We start from the raw sequence: 17212 nt of genomic DNA on the forward strand, positions 1-17212 counted from the left end.
TACAAATTCTATTCAAATTCATGGTCAAGTTCGTAAGACGCGAATGTGTTAATTTAACATCCAAGCTTGTAAGCTACCAGAAACTTAAATGTCAGTCCAGTTACGTAATAATATGTGTACAAACTTGTCTATCCTGATAATGAAAGATCTTAACATGATCTTGACCAAAGACCAACCACAATTTGCTGCCAAGAATGGAAACCAGTTTGAAAACGTTTGAATTCAAATTATAGGCAATAATAAATATATATTTTTTACTCTGTTATTATCACCTGCCTTAATACATAGTCTAAAGAAAAAAACACAGGCTCTTATCCAGCAGCAGACTTCAGAGCTCCAGGGGAGAGCTTACGATTCTTGATCTGATAACGTGTCTTGTAACCATCCTTATCAGCAGTGTACATGGTGATGGAATCCGTATCGGTTTTCTCATCGTACGTCGAGTAGGTACCCATAACAACGAGCTGTTCGTCAGGTGTGCCTGGATTCATGATGACACCAATTTCCTCCCGGGAGCTGCCATTGGGATCCTTCAATCTAAGAATGGATAACCAATTAGTTGCATATCGATTGGCTTGGTTGAGAAACGTTGGACTTACTCAAAACGATAGCCCTCCTTGGTGGGCGCTTGGTTGTAGAATTCCGTAATGATAGTGGGGAACACATAGTCCAGGAAACCAGCTGAGCAGCTGGATGCCATAACCGCCACCAGGGCGGTAACAAATATCTACAAGATAGATTTGAACAGGTGAAATACATATTGAATTGCAGCTGATGAAGCAATTATAGCTAATCGCTTGCCCGGCCAAACAGCAGCTGCAAGCGCTTAGCATTTAATTACAACCATTCAAATGGAATGCGAATACTTTGAATGCCATTCGAATAGCAGCAAGAGCCTCTAAGCTCCACCTTTGCCTTGGCCGACGGCCTTTGTAGCTAACGAATACTCACCAACTTCGCAGCTGTCATGTTGATGCGCGGTGAAGTTCCCAAACGAGACTGAGATGATATTGTGCGGCGATCGACCAACAGAGATCTGCAAAGAATACTTCAGCGAGGCGTCGGCGCCGTCTACTGTATGATGCGCCGTATACGTAATATCTTCGCTGTAGCTACTATTAAGTCAAACCGGTCGCTAACTTATGATACAGAATTTTATCTATGCAAATCCCCAACCAAAAGGTGCTACGCTTTGTTTTATATAGGTTTGGACTAGAAGACTCTAGCATCCACATAATTAACCGGTTCGATTTATGATCCAGGGTCAGCCAAATTTCGGGCATGCTGTTTGCGTGGGTGATAAAACAAACACTTAAAAAATGATCCAAAATGTCATCTTTGTGCAGGGGAGCGCAACGAATGCTTTTCACACGTGTAAATGTCAAGAGATGCTCATAACAAAATAAATAAAAATTTCAAGTTTGAAATATCACAAATTTTGTTTATGCAAATGTTATTTATAATCAACTCTACAAAGTATCTGCATCAGAATTCGCTATGAAGTCAATATTAATGTTCGCATGACGAAATGTGCCACAATGTAGGCCAGGGCTGAGAGTCGAAATGTATCTTATATGTTAAATGTTTGAAGCTCAAAATAATTTATTTTACGCAAAAGTATTTAAATAAAATAAATGGCTTCGGTTCGTGCTTACAATAAATAATAGCCAATGAAAGCTGATTTTTTCAAGTCTTAAACATAATTGCAACTAATTTAATCGAATCCATCACATTTGAAAAAGTCATTTCACATACTGAACACAATTCTTAGCCTTGGGCGAGTGACTTTAGAGCAGCGGAGTTTAGCTTGCGCTTCTTAAATTTATACTGCGTATTGTATCCACCCTTATCGGCAGTGTACATGGTAATACTTTCGGTATCAGTGTTCTCATCGTACGAGGAGTAGATGCCCATCACAACCAACTGCTCGTCGGGCGTGCCTGGATTCATAATAATTCCCACCTCCTCGCGTGTGCTGCCATTTGGCTCCTTCAGTCTTTAAGAGCAAAACAAATCAGTTAAATATAAAGTCGCTTGGTATATAATAGATACCTACTCAAAGCGATAACCATCCTTGGTCGGCATGTGGGAGTAATACTTGGACGTTATGGAGGGAATAAGTTGGTCCAATAAGCCAGCTGAGCAGCTGGCTGCAAGGACAGCCACCACAGCATAAAAAAGTATCTGCAAATTGATAGAAGAGATGTCAGATACAGATACAATATCGTTTGCATGTTTTCAATTTACCAATCTGGCCGCCGTCATGTTGATGCACACCGCAGTTCCAAAATGCAACTAAAACTGAATTTTTGCACAAACCAACATCAAAGATTAGCAAACTACATTAGAGCAAGGCGTGAACAACTAGTCAGGTTCAATGTTTCTAATATTTTGCGTATTTGCATATTCATTTTGACTGGTTTGACATCTCTTTGAGTGGAACTAATTTTATAAATTGACAAGCTATTTATGAATCTTAAGCAGCAACAAAACTAAAACTATTTCAATACAGGGTATCTCTGTGTAGTGAATAAGCTTATCATACTTGATCGTTTTATGCCCTGAACCCACTGAAAATGGTAATGATTTTGTGGAGATGTGTGTAACAGGCAGTAAAAGGCGTAGCAGACCCCACGAAATATATATATTGGTTATCAAAAAGCCGAGTCTTCCTGTCTGCCTTAGAAACCACATAAGCTAGAGATTATTTTACATGAATATTTTTGCTTACCAATATCATTTTTCGATAATTTATATTATTTCTATGTTATCGATAAAAGTCGATATTCGATTTAAGCGTATCTTAAATACCACAAACGACGAAAATTAAATTTACCTAGTATCTCTGATGTATATACAGATTTTGTATTATTGATAATTCTCTCTTCATTTCCTAAACTCGCAAAAAACTCGAGACTAGAAACATGCGCATGTTATTAACACTCTCTGAAAATTTGATTGAGAAATTCCATCTGCAAGAAAAGTTATTCAACTTTTGCAATGTTTGCATAGCAAGGCCCATAAGCTCAGCCCAAGCGCAGCCCAAGCTCAGCTCATTTACAGTAAGCAGCGAGCTTGGTTTATGTATGCATGTGTATGTGTGTGTGTCTATGTGTAAAAGAAGCAGCTCTTCAAAGGGTTCAACGTAGTTGCCAATCGAACACACTCGACGAGAACACTCTTACTTTTTATAGCTATGTGTATGACAAGTTAGCATAATATATAAATATATTAATATATTATTTATTTACATTTGAATGGGATAAATACAAGAGTGTTTAATTATTGATAATATGCGAAAAACTTCAGTTTTTTGGCACAGCCCGCGTGACAGCCTGAGTAGTGGCAAACTCTTAGCCTTTGTGTTCCTGATCTTGTTGGGAATTTTGTTTGAATTTGCATAAATCAATTTTGATTTCATATCTAAATATATTTACGTAGATATGTATACACTCTCGATTTTCGGCTAATTCATGGCCAATGCAAATTTATTGAGTTAAGCCTGAACTAACCAGTTTCATATGACAGAAAAAAAAAAAAAACAAATTTAATTAATATAGTCTACCTTTTCGGCCAGTTTTTATTTCTATGGGAGACTCGTAGCTGCTCACCTTGGCGTTCTTTTGGTTCTGTTATTAATTATAATAGGATTATAGAAAAACTTTTACTGACACCTGTAAAATTATGGAAAAGGGGAACAACCATATAAATCATTCTCCATAGTTGGCGAAGAATTAAAATTGAAAGAATTTTAGATTGATGAATCAATAAATTATAATTGCAGGAATGTCCAGATTATAATTAATTCATAATTTTTACTTTGCGGTGAAAATAAATGATTGCTCTTATGATGTAAGCTTTACTCAAAAATGTCGCTGTGAGGAATTTATTCATTTTGCGAAGTTTGGACTAGGCGAAGAAGAAGTGCTTAAATATTTCTATTTGATGATCTGCCACTGCTGAATAAGCTGTGATATACTGACTTGCCTAACGATCCAATGCCTACAAGCTCAAAGCAAGTTATTGGCACAGTTTTAGATATCTAGCGATACGATGTCAAATTCTTGCTTTTGTGAGGTCACAAAGGTAACGATACAAATCAAAGTTTTTATAAAAAGTATGCAATACTCTCTGGAAGAGTTCGATGAAATCGCGCAGATCGTGGCATACTTTCGTGCAGATAGCCAACAGAAACCAAATTTTGCCTCACTTATCGTTGCCTACTCTTGGGCTTTCGTTAAATCTTTAAAAAATTCGCTTGATTACCCTTGAACCTGTGCCCGCCTAGGGGAATTAAATGAGCCGTTTTATTAATTATACTTAATTACCAAAAACTTAAATGACTTTCTATTAGCTTCAACACTCGAGGCTTATTTCGCGCTTACAAAAAGTAAAAATTTGATCAATATTTGCATTAGTTTTGTGCCTCGCGTCGTGGCTGCTTTATCCAATGCAAAATTTGAAGTCCAGCCTAAACAGGCTTTGGCCTCTGCTTGCCATCGTGCTGCTCACCTGGCTGAACCTGAACAACTTGAGCTCGGTGCAGGCCGCTGACAGTGATGACCAGGGTGTCATAGCCTTTCCATCTAAATGCGAGTGCTCGCTGACCATGACCTGCAACTGCTGCGTGGGCGCAGTCTTCAAGGTCATGGACGTAAACAAGACGCGTATGTTTTAGGTCACGCAGTCAGATAATAGATTAATATTAATTTCTGGTGTTTGCTTACAGTTTGCATGTCATTCAAGCTAAATATACTCAAAGGCTCCGTTGATGTGACTGTTACGCTGGATAACGATCAAGTGTCCAAGTTTACGCTGGACTCCAAGACCACGCCCACTTTCTGTCTGCCCGTACTGTCGGACTTAACGCCCATGGCCGTATGCCTGAAGCTGAACTCGAAGATGTCGGGCCTGATGGCCATCAACATGTGCCCCAGTTTCTATAGCAGCTTCTCAGAGACCCAACTGCTGGAATTTGATTTCCCATGCCTCAAACTGGGCGTGGATGGCCTAAGTATTGCCTAGAGAAGCGTGCTGATAGCCGACGTTGAATAAATGCGACAACGTTTCGTTTCAAGTTTCGTTTTGATATTCTTTATTTTTGCTTAAAATTGCAGCAGCAGGAGAAGAAGCCAAACATAGTTTTAGCGCAGGATTCGTTTTAGTGAGAGGCTATATACATATACAAGTAGTGCAGATCCTAGCTTAAGTCTAAAGCACTGTATTGCTCATAGTTTTTATAATATATTTGAAGTTATATTGTGGTTCTGCATGAAGTTAGTTTCAATCGTAAGACAAAATATATATATATATATTTTTTATTTTAAAAACAATAAAGTTGCAGGTGTTAAATATGTTGTAGCTGAACCCCAGTTAAAGAAACCCCAAAGATGTAGCCCTAAATTATGTCGCGGAGCCTGGGCCAACGAATCGAAATCAAAATCAGAAGTAAACGAAAACGAAAATAGAAATAAAAATAAAAATAAACACTCAATTTACAATAAAACTTACAACTGAAGATCACACAAAGGACTGCTAAACTTAACGGCTATGCGGCTTAGGGCTATATAGATATATATATATATATATATGCATAATGATTATCCCCTATCGATGAACGTTTATCGTTGATCGTCTATCGTTTATCGTTTGTGTAAACTAACTAGGGATGGTGCATGTCAACAATATTCGTTAGCCGACTTCCAAATGCCCTTGCCAAGTGCTGCTCCAACTACGGCTCCATCTCAAATGCTACCCAATGCAGCGGACGGCGACGTTGACGTCTTCGTCGGCGTTGGCGGGGGCGGCACATCGCTCACAATCGCCTTGCACATGACCATCCTGACTCCGGCTAGGAAGTCGGTTAGGTAACATCATGTGGGCCGTGGCGGTGCCGCCGCCTTGCGTGCGGTGCACATCAGCGCGACGGGCGGTGGTGGCGGCGGTGCGCTGCGCATGCGTGGCAAAGGCTTCATTTCACCCTTCGGCTGGAGCTGCTTTGGCTGCGTCGTTATGACCTTTGGTTTGGTGCCCAGACGCTTCGCCTTGACAAGATCCGCATCGGCACCGCCTTCCGAGCTAACCGAATCGTATGATGAGGGCGTCGGTGAATGCCTGCGATTGCCCTGCTCATCCAGTTCAACATCATCATCCGCATCCTCCTCCTCCTCATCATCTTCATCGTCGTCGTCCTCCTCCCCCTCCTGTTCCTCGATCATCGTGCGAAACTCCTGTATGGAATCGTTTAGCGCCCACAATTGTGACAGCAGTGAGAGATCCAATTGACGCAGTCCGTACTAAAAGTGGAGGAGTAGAGAAGCAAACAAACGTAGGAAATTAGTCAAACGACTTGCCACAAATAATATTAATATGCAACATGTACAAGTTCTTGACGTGGCCACCAACGCGCCACAGCCAGCTCTGCGCTGCAACTTTCAAAAAGCCAAGGCAAACCAATATATAAAACGTAAGCCACGATCTTGGCTAACTGAGCGACTGACTGACTGACTGACTGACTGAGTGATTGACTGACTGCCTGTTGCCGTTGTTGTTTTTATAGAATTGACAGTGATTGACAGCGCCACACGGCAACTGAAACTGACGGCGTGTGTCTATAGCGGGGCACACCCACAAGTCCATAGAAAGGTTCGCAATTTGCCTGCTATTGACGTAGAATCTTGGAGTTGAAATGAATTCAGAGAGCTACGACTTCCCTGTGAAGTATGGCGCCAAATAATGTCGGAGACCCATAAAATACTTTGCTTAGCTGCACGGAATTGATTTGTGTAAGAGTCTTACCAATTGCTCTTAGAGCTTTCCTTATAGCTAATCACTAAGACAACTGAATGATATACTATTCCAGTTTACACTAGATAGTAAGAGCTATATTAGTTTAAGGAGACTATTAACTATTGAATTACTACCTATTAGCTTGCTTATGGACCTTTTAGCTGACACTAGACAAAGAGTATCTCAGTGTAAACATATGAAAAGGCAATTTGTCTATCGATATCTTTTGCATTTCACATTCTTCTTTCGCATTTCGCCTCTGGATACGTATTATGCCATGACAGCATTCATCAATCTGCTTCGTCTGCTATCGTGGCCTGACATTTAACAGTTCAGCGGCCCGTCAAGAAGACGATGCGGTCTGGGCGGTGGGGATTGGGTGGTGCAGCAGATGGCGTATGTTAACCTAGCAAACCGCATTTGTGGCATTAAGTAACTTGACAAGAGTTCGCGGCGCGTTTGATAGCGCCAGACAGTTGGCGTTAACCCAAACGGCAGCCATTGGAGACCCGGCTCCAAGCACATTGGCTAGCCACGTATGCATATTGCCTTGGCCTGCATTTGTGGAGCTCAGCTGCGGCTTGAGTTTAAGTTTAAGTTTGAGTTTGAGTTTGAGCCGGGCTGACAACAAGACGCTTGTGGTCAAAATGAAAGTTCCCCTGTCGCTGTCGAGTAGGAAGGAAAAATCTCATTTGTCAATTAATATCGCCGCATAATATCTCGCAAGCAAGCGCGCGCGCAAAAAAAATATATATAAATAAATAAAAAGAAAAGCAGCACAACTTTCTGCATCGCTGCGGCTTTAAACAAATCCGCTCAAAGCCGGCCCCAAACACCCCTCCTACTGCCCCTCATCTCAAGCCAACCCAACCAGCGCCAACTCCCACTCTAAAGTGGCCTGCTAATACGTTAGACGCCAGCCAAGATCTGCTCGAGATGGGGGGAGATCTGCGGTCCGTCTGCGGCTGCATCTTTAGCCATCTGATAGCTGTGAACTGAAGCTGTGCCGGCTGCAATGGCTGCCAACTGGCCAACTGGTCAACTATTTCAGCCTGTCACATGGCCTGTAATCCTGACATATCCAAGGCAAAGTCAAACAAACCCAAGCAGCAGCCACCACCGATCAAGAGCACCCACCAAGCGAAAGCTAAGAAAGGTCAAAAACTTGACTTTAGGCATATTGAAGCCATATATATTAATAAAAGATGCAAATGTGACAGAAATATATTAATATATATATAATTATATAATATATATTAAGTACACTAAAGAACGTATATGAAAAGATTAGACTAGCTCAAGAAATCGCTGGGTTCAACGAGTTAACACAGAGAGTTTAACGAAAAGATGGTCAAGACTCAACCAGACTATCTCTGATTTATAGGTAAGAAAAGACCCATTCAACCATTTTCAGTAAGCAAAATGTTACGCTGCATAAATTATAGGGTATATTACAGGCCTAAAATCTAGTATTGCTAACTTGGTTAGTTTGATTAGCCTTATTTGCGCTCTAACGCAGGTCAGTTTCTTGCATTAGCACAATTTCAATTGTTACAAACACTCGCACACACACACACACACACACACACACAGCCACCCACAAACACACACTTACAAGTATGTTAATTGGCAATTAATTAAGTTGAAGCCCTAAGGCGACAAGTGCAGCAAATTTCGCAATTGCCACAGCCACAGAAACAGAAACAGCTGCAATTTCAATCCAGCAGCTGGCACAGTTTACACGCCCCCACAATATGCAAATATCTATATAAATATATGAATATATATAATGTTTACATATAGCACTCGATATATGCCCATTTCCGCATTACTTGCCTGCCCACAGAGAATCAAAGACTCAAGCGAAGCGTTGCTAATCGAATTTCTCGCAGTGTAGCCGAGTTTTCAATCTGTTTGCGGAAGACAAACAGTGGCAGAGGTTTTGCGGCTTCGCTTGGCGAAGAACTTACACTGAAGAAGTGGCACAAGAGCTCTGTCCAAGTCCAACTTCGAGTTGAACTTTGCCACCACACGGCGTATGCGCAACTGCAGCTTACATCATTTTGGCAAGCGCAGAGATGCGGCCAAGCACACACATCTCAGCTACTCATCAACCACTCATGAGGTACTCAGCAGCTACTCATAAACTACTCACTTCAATGTCACTGAGACATCGCCATGCATCATTTTGTAATTAACAAAACACTGGCAACTGGTTTTGTTTACAATTTTACTTAATTAGCATTAACATATATTGCCTGACCTTGAGCAACTGATGACGAGCAAATGCAAATGCAAATGCCCCAGAAGATACAAGATACAAAATGGTGTTGCACAACGCGGGCTCTGGCTTAGTGAGTAATTAGTGAGAATAACTATTTAAGAGATCACAAAATAACTAAATCACTTTTTTATACATTTTCTAATTCCTTTTATAATAAATTTTACTAACAAACTATTAATAATAAATATTCGCTAAGTTTAGATTAAAACTTAATTAGCTAAAAAATTATGCAATAAATAATTGAAGCTATAAAATGCATATATTATTAAGCTATTATACAAAATATTATATAGTTATAAAAAAAACATTTGAGCTGTATATAGATTAGCTTTTAATCAATTAAAATCAAATGCCAATTTCGTAATATTATTTTATATTATTTAATTCGAATGCAAAGTGCAATTTTCAGCTGATGCAAGCAAAAAGATTTAAAGCTGTGACCTTCAATAGACTTAAATGCAAATTTTAGACGTGCCCAAGTTAGAAGTCGTAAATGAGCTTAAAGATCTGCAACTAGAAGAACAAAGCAGCCGGTAAAAGAAATCGTGAAAGGAATATTAGAAGCGGAGCACAAATCTATTCAGGCATAGATAAAACTTGAGAAAAGATTTTGATAAGATCTAGATAAAGCACTTTGAATCTTTAAAGTTATTTTCGAATGTGTCATGAATGAAATAGGCATATTTATACATATATACATATATATATATATATATATATATATATATATATAGTCGCGAAACTTCAGGGCTCTAAATTTGCAAGTCACATAGCTAAGGTAGCAAAGCCGGCGAGTGTGCCACAAATTTGCATTAATGAGTTTTTAAAGCATTTGTTCTTAACGTTTATTCTGTCCCTTTTTTCTTTTGTGGTCGCAGCTGGCACACGGCTGCAATCAGCATTTCATATCATAATTAAGCCCAACGTATGGCGACATTAGCCAAAGCAAAAGCCAGCAAAGAACTAACTTTCGCCGCGTCGTCGCAGCTCGTAAGGAAAAGTGCAATCGATGAGGCAGATTGTGGTAGAAAATTTAATTAGCTTTAAGCGCATTGCGCTTAAAAATAGTTGTTAAAAAAGAGATTCATGACAACATAACAACAAAGGCATGGGGGAAGTATTATATTTTGTTATGCACATTAGTTGTAGTGCGCAATAAAAAGCGACGACGCGACAGAAGCCCTCAAAGTACGTGTATCTCATGGATGCAACGGCCATAAACTAGCGGCGCACACAGGGCACAACATGCGGCACCAAAGTTGTTGCATGCATTATGCATGTGTGTCTGCAGCTTGCGCCTGCATCTATCTTTAGCCAGGGGCCCAGAGAGGAGGGGCGGTGGGGCGGCAAGTGTTGGCCGGGGTAGTAGGTTTTTGCCTTTGGGGCGTCGCTACGGCCACACTTCAAACATTTGTGCGTTGCTCTTGCAGCGTGAACTTTGGTGACCGCTGCTGAGAATGGGAATAAGAATGAGAATGAGAATGAGAATGCGTTGCAAATGCGGAAGCACCTCCCCAGAGATAAGCCTTGGCCAAAAACAAAATTGTTTTTTAAATTGTTTTTTAGTTGTCATTGTCACTGTTCTAGGCAGCAGCTGTTAAAATACCCTGCAGAGCCTGAAGGTTGGAAAAGAGCTTGATCAGCGCTGAGTCAAGTAAATATTCATACAGAGAAAGTCTTTGATCTGAAGCCATATAAAGATTGTAAAAGATTTTTTCTTGGTTTTTACTTTTACACTTTGATTGGGCTAAAAGTTATAAAAAATTAAAATTTAATTTGCTAATCAATTATTTTGTGAATTGTAAACTTCCTTTACGATAACCAACTACTTAGATGTGTCTGAGGAGGGAATGAATATAGAATTGGGCAAGAAAACTAAACAAATCAAGGCTACAGCATACACAGGATATGTGCTAGTCGATCACATCTGACTAGCGTTATTTCACGGTTCGTTATTGTTGCTGTAACTTAATTTAGCCAAGTTTTCTTGTTGCTGTTGTCGAACGACAACTTTTTGGCATTTGCATTTGCCAAGCGATGACAATGCAGCAGTCACGCCTTTCAACTTTAGCGCCAACTGCACACAGCACACAGATAGAGTAAGCCATATATTTATATATATATATATATATATATATATATTTATTTATGCTTGTGTTGAGTAGCCAAGTCGTTGGCGACATTTTGACGTGCCCAGAACATTGTCAACACTGGAATTTTTGCACTTGCTTTCGGCTCGCTCCGCTCCGCTCCGCTTTGTGGCGCTCCCCCGCCCTGTTAGCTAGTTGGACACGTCGCTTATTTATTGCCCGTTTGCCCGTATCGTATTTTGACGCCTTCCCAAAATCCAAGCCGAAAAGCAATCCACTCCTTTTGGAGTAAAGCCCCAGCACGTACAAGACGATAAAATGTCAACGATATATGCATCCTATACAGCCAATAGACCGTTCATCTAACGGGCTCATAAGCTCATCGCATACATTATATATTTATATAGATATATATAGCCAATATGTTGAGTTTATAGTGGGTGCCACGAGCCGACGTGCTGGCATGTTGTCCAAGCCAAACTCAAATCCAATTGGCATCAAATCTTTTTGCAATCAGTTTTTCGCTCAATTTATATGCAAAGCGCCAAGCGTGACGAGTTAACAGTTTAACCAGCTGCCATTTCTAGACCTTTGTCGGGCGCCGCTCAGGCGCTATATAGATCGTAATATATAACTATGATAGGAGCAGATGCCAAAGCACAGCTACAGGTATGTAGGCAAGAGAGTGGCAGAGTAACAGATTCAGACTCTAGTCACAGAGTCTTCTGTAATAAGAGAGAACAACTGAACTCAAACTTATAAAATAATAAGTTTTCATATATCAATTTTGACTTTTGACATAACTATATTAGCTTTACAGATTCCGCAGACCTTAGTTATTTTATTTCTTTAGGAACATAAACATGTCTACTATTGATCGATGGCTTAGCACTGCATAGATCTGCATATGGAACCAACAGGCAACCATCGCCAGGCGCTAACGGCTTTCAATTGCGTCGCCTAGTGGCACATTAAGAAATACACACAAGTCGCACACATGCAACCGTTGCAAGCATCTGCAACTAGTTTCTGTGGCACACACGCAGCTGCCGCAACAGCAACAAAAAAGTTGCCCGGCCAAAACGGTAGCCAAAAACTGCTGCAAAGCCATAAATAAAACGGTTTGTACAACTTTTTTTGGTTTTTTCTTATTTATGTTTGTTTTATATTTGTTTTGTTTTTCTTTTATTTTTTGTTTTGTTTTTGTCTGCAAAATTACGCAACATTTCTTTAACTGATTCCGCACTGATTGATAAGCCAAACAAACAGAGTCCAGACCCAAAAACGAGCCAAAGCTATTTTAATCGAGCTGTTTAGCGTCTGCTGTGGCAGTGGCAGTTGCAATTGCAGTTGCAGCAGCCTCTCAGCGAGCAGCTCATTAAAATTTCGGTCTGGACCCGAAAGGTGTTGATTGTTTTCCAGCAATAAACAGATTTTTTTAAAAGAGTGCGAACATTTCGACACCAACAGATCGTTATAAGGCATATTAAAGCTGCTGCACGCAAAGATAATAAAGTATGGAAAGCAATTTCGAGTTAAAAAAGTCACATATGCAGAGTTTAGCAAGAGAAAGCGAAAAGAATTCCAACTTTTAGCTAACTTTAGAACAGTTGAGCAAACATGTTCTGCCAAATGAGCAATAAAATCGAGAAACAATTTAAATAGCAAAGTCCACATATGCATATAACATAAAGTGAGCTAAGCTAATAAACTGCGAACACATGTTCATTAAAAGCAAAAACAAATGATTATTAATGTTTATACAAACGAGTTGCATATTTCACAACCTGAACAAAAACGTTGATAGCAACAAAACAAATGATAAAAATCATACACCGAAATATGTCAAAAGCAAAATGAGAACACTTTTTTGTGACAGTTGGTTATTAGCATAAACATGTCCTCCAGGGTCAGTTTATGGCATTCCGTTTTATGTTAAGACATATAGAAGATTGTATAGTAGATGCTAGATAGAAGAAACAAGTTCTGCTTGATCAATTTTTTATGACATTTTTTTCTCTTAAAAAATTATTTTGTAGAGTTTTATATATTGTATATTAGGTGTTTTTTTTTAATTTACACCAATTTAAATCTTCATAAAACAAAGATATATTTTTAAATATCAATGAAACGGGCTTTATTACATATATATTTTTGTTTTTTTTTTATTCTACGGCTGGCGCGTCTTCTGGATCAAAAATTTTCACAATCATCCTCATCATCATTGTTTCAGAAGACAAATTAATGCCAGCTCATAATTGCATATAGTATTTAGACAAAAGCTTGTGGATTATCCTCACTCCAAATACGACAATTCTAATTATACCAGTCAAGCAAAAAATTATAGCAAGTGCACGATGACATTGACAAACCAAATCCAAATATTGATATAAAATTTAAGCTCTCTGTTATATATCTATTCATAATGAAATGTTAAGCCAAACGCAATAAAAAGCAACTATCAACTATTAAATAGATTATCAAATAAAATAGTTTATCCAGCTCAAAGCTGTGTAGCTCTAAAAAGAAAAGTCCTTAGATATTTTTGTCAGCTTGCAGTTTCCCAGGCTTACTTGATGTCCGATAGAAACTTTGAATATTTATAAACTACCCAATTTCGTTGCAACTTGTGCTCTTTGTCAATTCAAGATTGACCTGAGAGGACAAGCGGTTGTGGTTACATAAATTGAAGATAAAATAGCATTAAACATTCACAATTGAATGCTCTGCTTTGAAAGTGAAAGAGCAATTCGAGTGTTGGCTCTAGCCATAGTAAATATCTAATATCTGAGCATATTTGTCACTTGGTGATTTATCTAATGCTGTGGCGTGTAGCATATGGCAGCAGCAGCAACAGCAGCCTTTGGGGCAATAGTAAATTGTTGAATGCTGCAACAGATTTTGTATGCCCCAAGTTTCCCCTCCACTCGGTACACTCGCTTGGCCCTGGGCAAATTAAGTGCGCTGCTGTGGGTATGTTAATCCATAGAGGCGACTTGTCGCTATGTTTGGGGCATGTAAGCCCCCATCGTGTAAGCTGTTGTTATTGCTGTAGTTGTTGCATGCCCCCATTTGGCTTTTGCCATTTTCTAATTGCACGTATGCGCCCCAGAAGCGCAAAGGCGACCCAAACTAACAATCGCCAAACATGAGGTGGACGAGAGAGCGGAGGTTAGGCGTTCAGCTGAGGAGGATTGCTAAGATTAAGGAGGCATCGCTGCCATCGACTGCATTGCATGTGAGCGCTAATTTTTGTAATTTGTGTGCAACTGTCAACGCAAGCCAAAAAGCCACGGGCAGAGCAGAGCTGCGACCAAAGCTGGAGCTCAAGCTGGATCAGGCGCAATTGGCAAAGGCGGGGGCGGAGGCGGCGGGGGAGCGGCCGATTCGAACTTTCACTTGGTAGTTTAATGACAACCACTGTGGATGCACAGCGCCTGTGCAACAGCTCCTGATCGAATGCAGTTTGACTTTATTTTGATTGCAAGCGCAGCGAATGTTTATTTGTTTGTTTATTGAACTGAGCTCCGATTTGCCGCCTACCCATTCGCTCTGCTCCTCCCACACCCCCACCCCCTGCCACGCCCAACAATGCAAATTTGCAGCATTGTGTGCCCACTTTGCATGTCATGCGCCGGTATTGGCGCTTGGCGCATTTGTCAGCCGCCCCAATGCACAATTGCCATCAATTTTTATTAAATTTTTATGCGAGTTTTACGTGCTGCGACGCTTTCATCTCGCAGCGCTATCTCAAATCGTTTAATATATATATGCTGATAACTACTATATATATAAATATTTAATTTTATGATTTTTAAATGAGCGTGTCGTGTTAAGGCTTGTACAGATATCCATTGGAGGTTATATATAGATATATTATATATATAGAAGTTGTTCAGGTTTCTTTTTCTAGTTTAATTCTTAGCTTATAGGGGGATTAATATATATTTAATTTATATTGCCCACTTTTACTTTAAGTATACATAGAAATCTGTAAGCCGGCAGCTACGAGGTATCCTTTAGTCAAGCAATCCCGCGCAGAACACTTGTTTGTGACACACCTCGTTGCAGCAATTGTCCCAAATATTATAAAAAATCAGCCCCAACCGGACAATTTGCATATTATAAATGTTTATTATAAGCTCATTGCGCCATGAAGCTTATATTGCATTATATATATATATGCTATATCTATACAATATATATTCATGTGGCTCCCCCAACGGAACTTGGCTTCAGTGACTCGCGCATAATTAGCCACGCAGCCGTGTCCGCATCCATTTGAGCCGTTAACTAAGAGGAGGGCAAGCGCTTTTGGTCTGTTAACTTGTCTATTGTCTACTTAGTTTTCAATTAGCCAACCTCAACCTTCGGGCCGCGCCATTCTTTTGCCCAATGTGTGCAAACTTAAAGCACGAAATGAACAAAAAGCACTCAAAGGCCAAAAAGAATCGACGGCATTGCTGACATTTAGACGGCAATACAAATAATGCGAAAATAAATACAACTTTGATAGCGAATCGGGGCAATACAATAAATAACATTTAAAGAAATAAATGTACGAAATAAGCATTGCAAATCGCAGCAGGCTGTCGATTTATTGTTTACACTGTGCAGCACTTAACACTAAAATATTTATCATGTTTAAATATTGAGCATATGCCAGGGGCGTAGTCAGCAAAAGGGGGTAAACAGCTAGCCGAAGAGTTGAGTGTGATGCGTGGAATGTGGAATATGTTGTAAATAAAGAGATACGTTATCCGCTTTCATAAACAGAACTGATTAAGTATAGAAAGATATATAGAATAAATATTAATACTGATATTTATCAATTTTTATATAGCATTGGCATGTAATCACTTCCGCTTTTAAAGGCAATTACAGAACAGTTGAGAAATAATTTTAAGACTATATTTCAGTGAAAATGAGTGATAAATCATGGCAAGCGTTTAGATACTTTATTCAGATTTTATCTGAATTCAAAAAAGGAAATTCAATTACAAAAAAGTCAATATTATAGCTAAGCAGATACTTTAAAACTTCTCCATATATACGGCCATAAGACCTCCTCAAGTCCCCTATACAATTTTTTTTATGTAAGCCACATTTAAATCACAATTCCTAGCCAAACTTATTTGTTTTAAACTCTTATAGCGAGCATATGCTAAGGTCGGCACCCCGTGTTTTTTTTTCTAGATACCTTTTCTCGCCTCATCAATAAGTCCAAACAATTGCTAAAGCTTAACAAGTTCTAGCGACTGTAAACAAATCATATAGAAGAACGCGCTGTCGGCGCCATTGTTGAAAAGTTATTGTAGCGTTTCGAATGGCGTTCAAATAAAATGAAAATCATGTTTAAATTGTTTGTTTGTATATTTTATACGCTCGTCTTAAGCTACAAAGAAAAACAGCGAATTTAAAAGTGAATTTCACAGTTAGCTGCGCACAGCAAGAAGTTGGCTAAGTTGCGAGGCATTAGCCAGAAATGACGAATGTCGACAACAACAACAACAACAACAGCGACGATGATGATCATGATAATGATCACAATGATAATGACGAAGTTGGTATGTAAGCCAAGATATATCTGTCTTGTCTTGTAACCTGTTTCCTGGCCTACATCTTTTTGGCTGTTGCCACAATTAGCGTCGCCTCCAACGCGTCGCAACAATTATGAACAGACTTATTGAGCGTGAACACAGCAACAGAAACAAAAATGATATAATAACAATTCAGTGACAATTTTCTTATAGCACAACTCGCCATCTACCTCGCTCCCTCTCATTCGCTTAATTTATAGCAGACTTTCGCTTTCAGCCACGTCAAGTTAACTTCCTGTGTGAAAGGGCAAGGAATGCAAGCATGCAGATTCTACAAGCAACACCATGTCTGTCCCTGTGTGTGTGTATTTCTTTGAACGTCTGGCTAATTTTGTGCTGCATTACAGAGAACTTTCCCCATTCGGCTGGGCGATTCCTCATTCCCTGCAGGGCGTTTACATTAATCCGGATTATTTATAGATGCGAAAACTTCTAGAGTTTATTTTTGC

At 39.5% G+C, this 17212-nt stretch overlaps 4 protein-coding genes across 6 annotated transcripts in view; 1 reads left to right on the plus strand and 3 right to left on the minus strand.

Moving 5' to 3' along the window:
• Positions 1-263: 263 nt before the first annotated feature.
• Positions 264-1050, minus strand: LOC111597802 (endocuticle structural glycoprotein SgAbd-9-like). Its single transcript, XM_023312687.2, has 3 exons — positions 952-1050; positions 600-727; positions 264-537 (listed from the first exon to the last, which is right to left on the minus strand). Exons 1-3 carry the CDS (start codon positions 967-969, stop codon positions 312-314), a joined length of 372 nt encoding a protein of 123 aa, XP_023168455.1. The 5' UTR covers positions 970-1050; the 3' UTR covers positions 264-311.
• Positions 1051-1644: 594 nt separating this feature from the next.
• LOC111597801 lies at positions 1645-2338 on the minus strand. The gene is made up of 3 exons (XM_023312685.2): positions 2248-2338; positions 2057-2184; positions 1645-1996 (listed from the first exon to the last, which is right to left on the minus strand). The coding sequence occupies exons 1-3, from the start codon at positions 2263-2265 to the stop codon at positions 1768-1770; spliced, it is 375 nt and encodes a 124-aa protein (XP_023168453.2). The 5' UTR covers positions 2266-2338; the 3' UTR covers positions 1645-1767.
• A 2112-nt stretch (positions 2339-4450) lies between these two features.
• On the plus strand, positions 4451-5025 carry LOC111597819. Its single transcript, XM_023312708.2, has 2 exons — positions 4451-4667; positions 4730-5025. Exons 1-2 carry the CDS (start codon positions 4451-4453, stop codon positions 5023-5025), a joined length of 513 nt encoding a protein of 170 aa, XP_023168476.1.
• Positions 5026-5056: 31 nt separating this feature from the next.
• Positions 5057-17212, minus strand: part of LOC111597800 (ras guanine nucleotide exchange factor B) — a 45341-nt gene continuing 33185 nt past the window's right edge. For 2 of the 3 annotated variants that reach the window (XM_023312683.2, XM_023312682.2), the window contains one exon: positions 5058-6296. In XM_023312683.2, the coding sequence (XP_023168451.2) occupies positions 5874-6296 (423 nt within the window). In that variant the 3' untranslated portion in view covers positions 5058-5873. Of the gene's footprint in view, positions 6297-17212 lie in introns of all 3 variants that reach the window. The other variant, XM_023312681.2, reaches the window with a different exon arrangement.

The sequence above is a fragment of the Drosophila hydei genome, unplaced genomic scaffold, assembly GCF_003285905.1.
Source record: "Drosophila hydei strain 15085-1641.00,03,60 unplaced genomic scaffold, DhydRS2 tig00008119-arrow-pilon, whole genome shotgun sequence".
Taxonomy (NCBI): Eukaryota; Metazoa; Arthropoda; class Insecta; order Diptera; family Drosophilidae; genus Drosophila; species Drosophila hydei.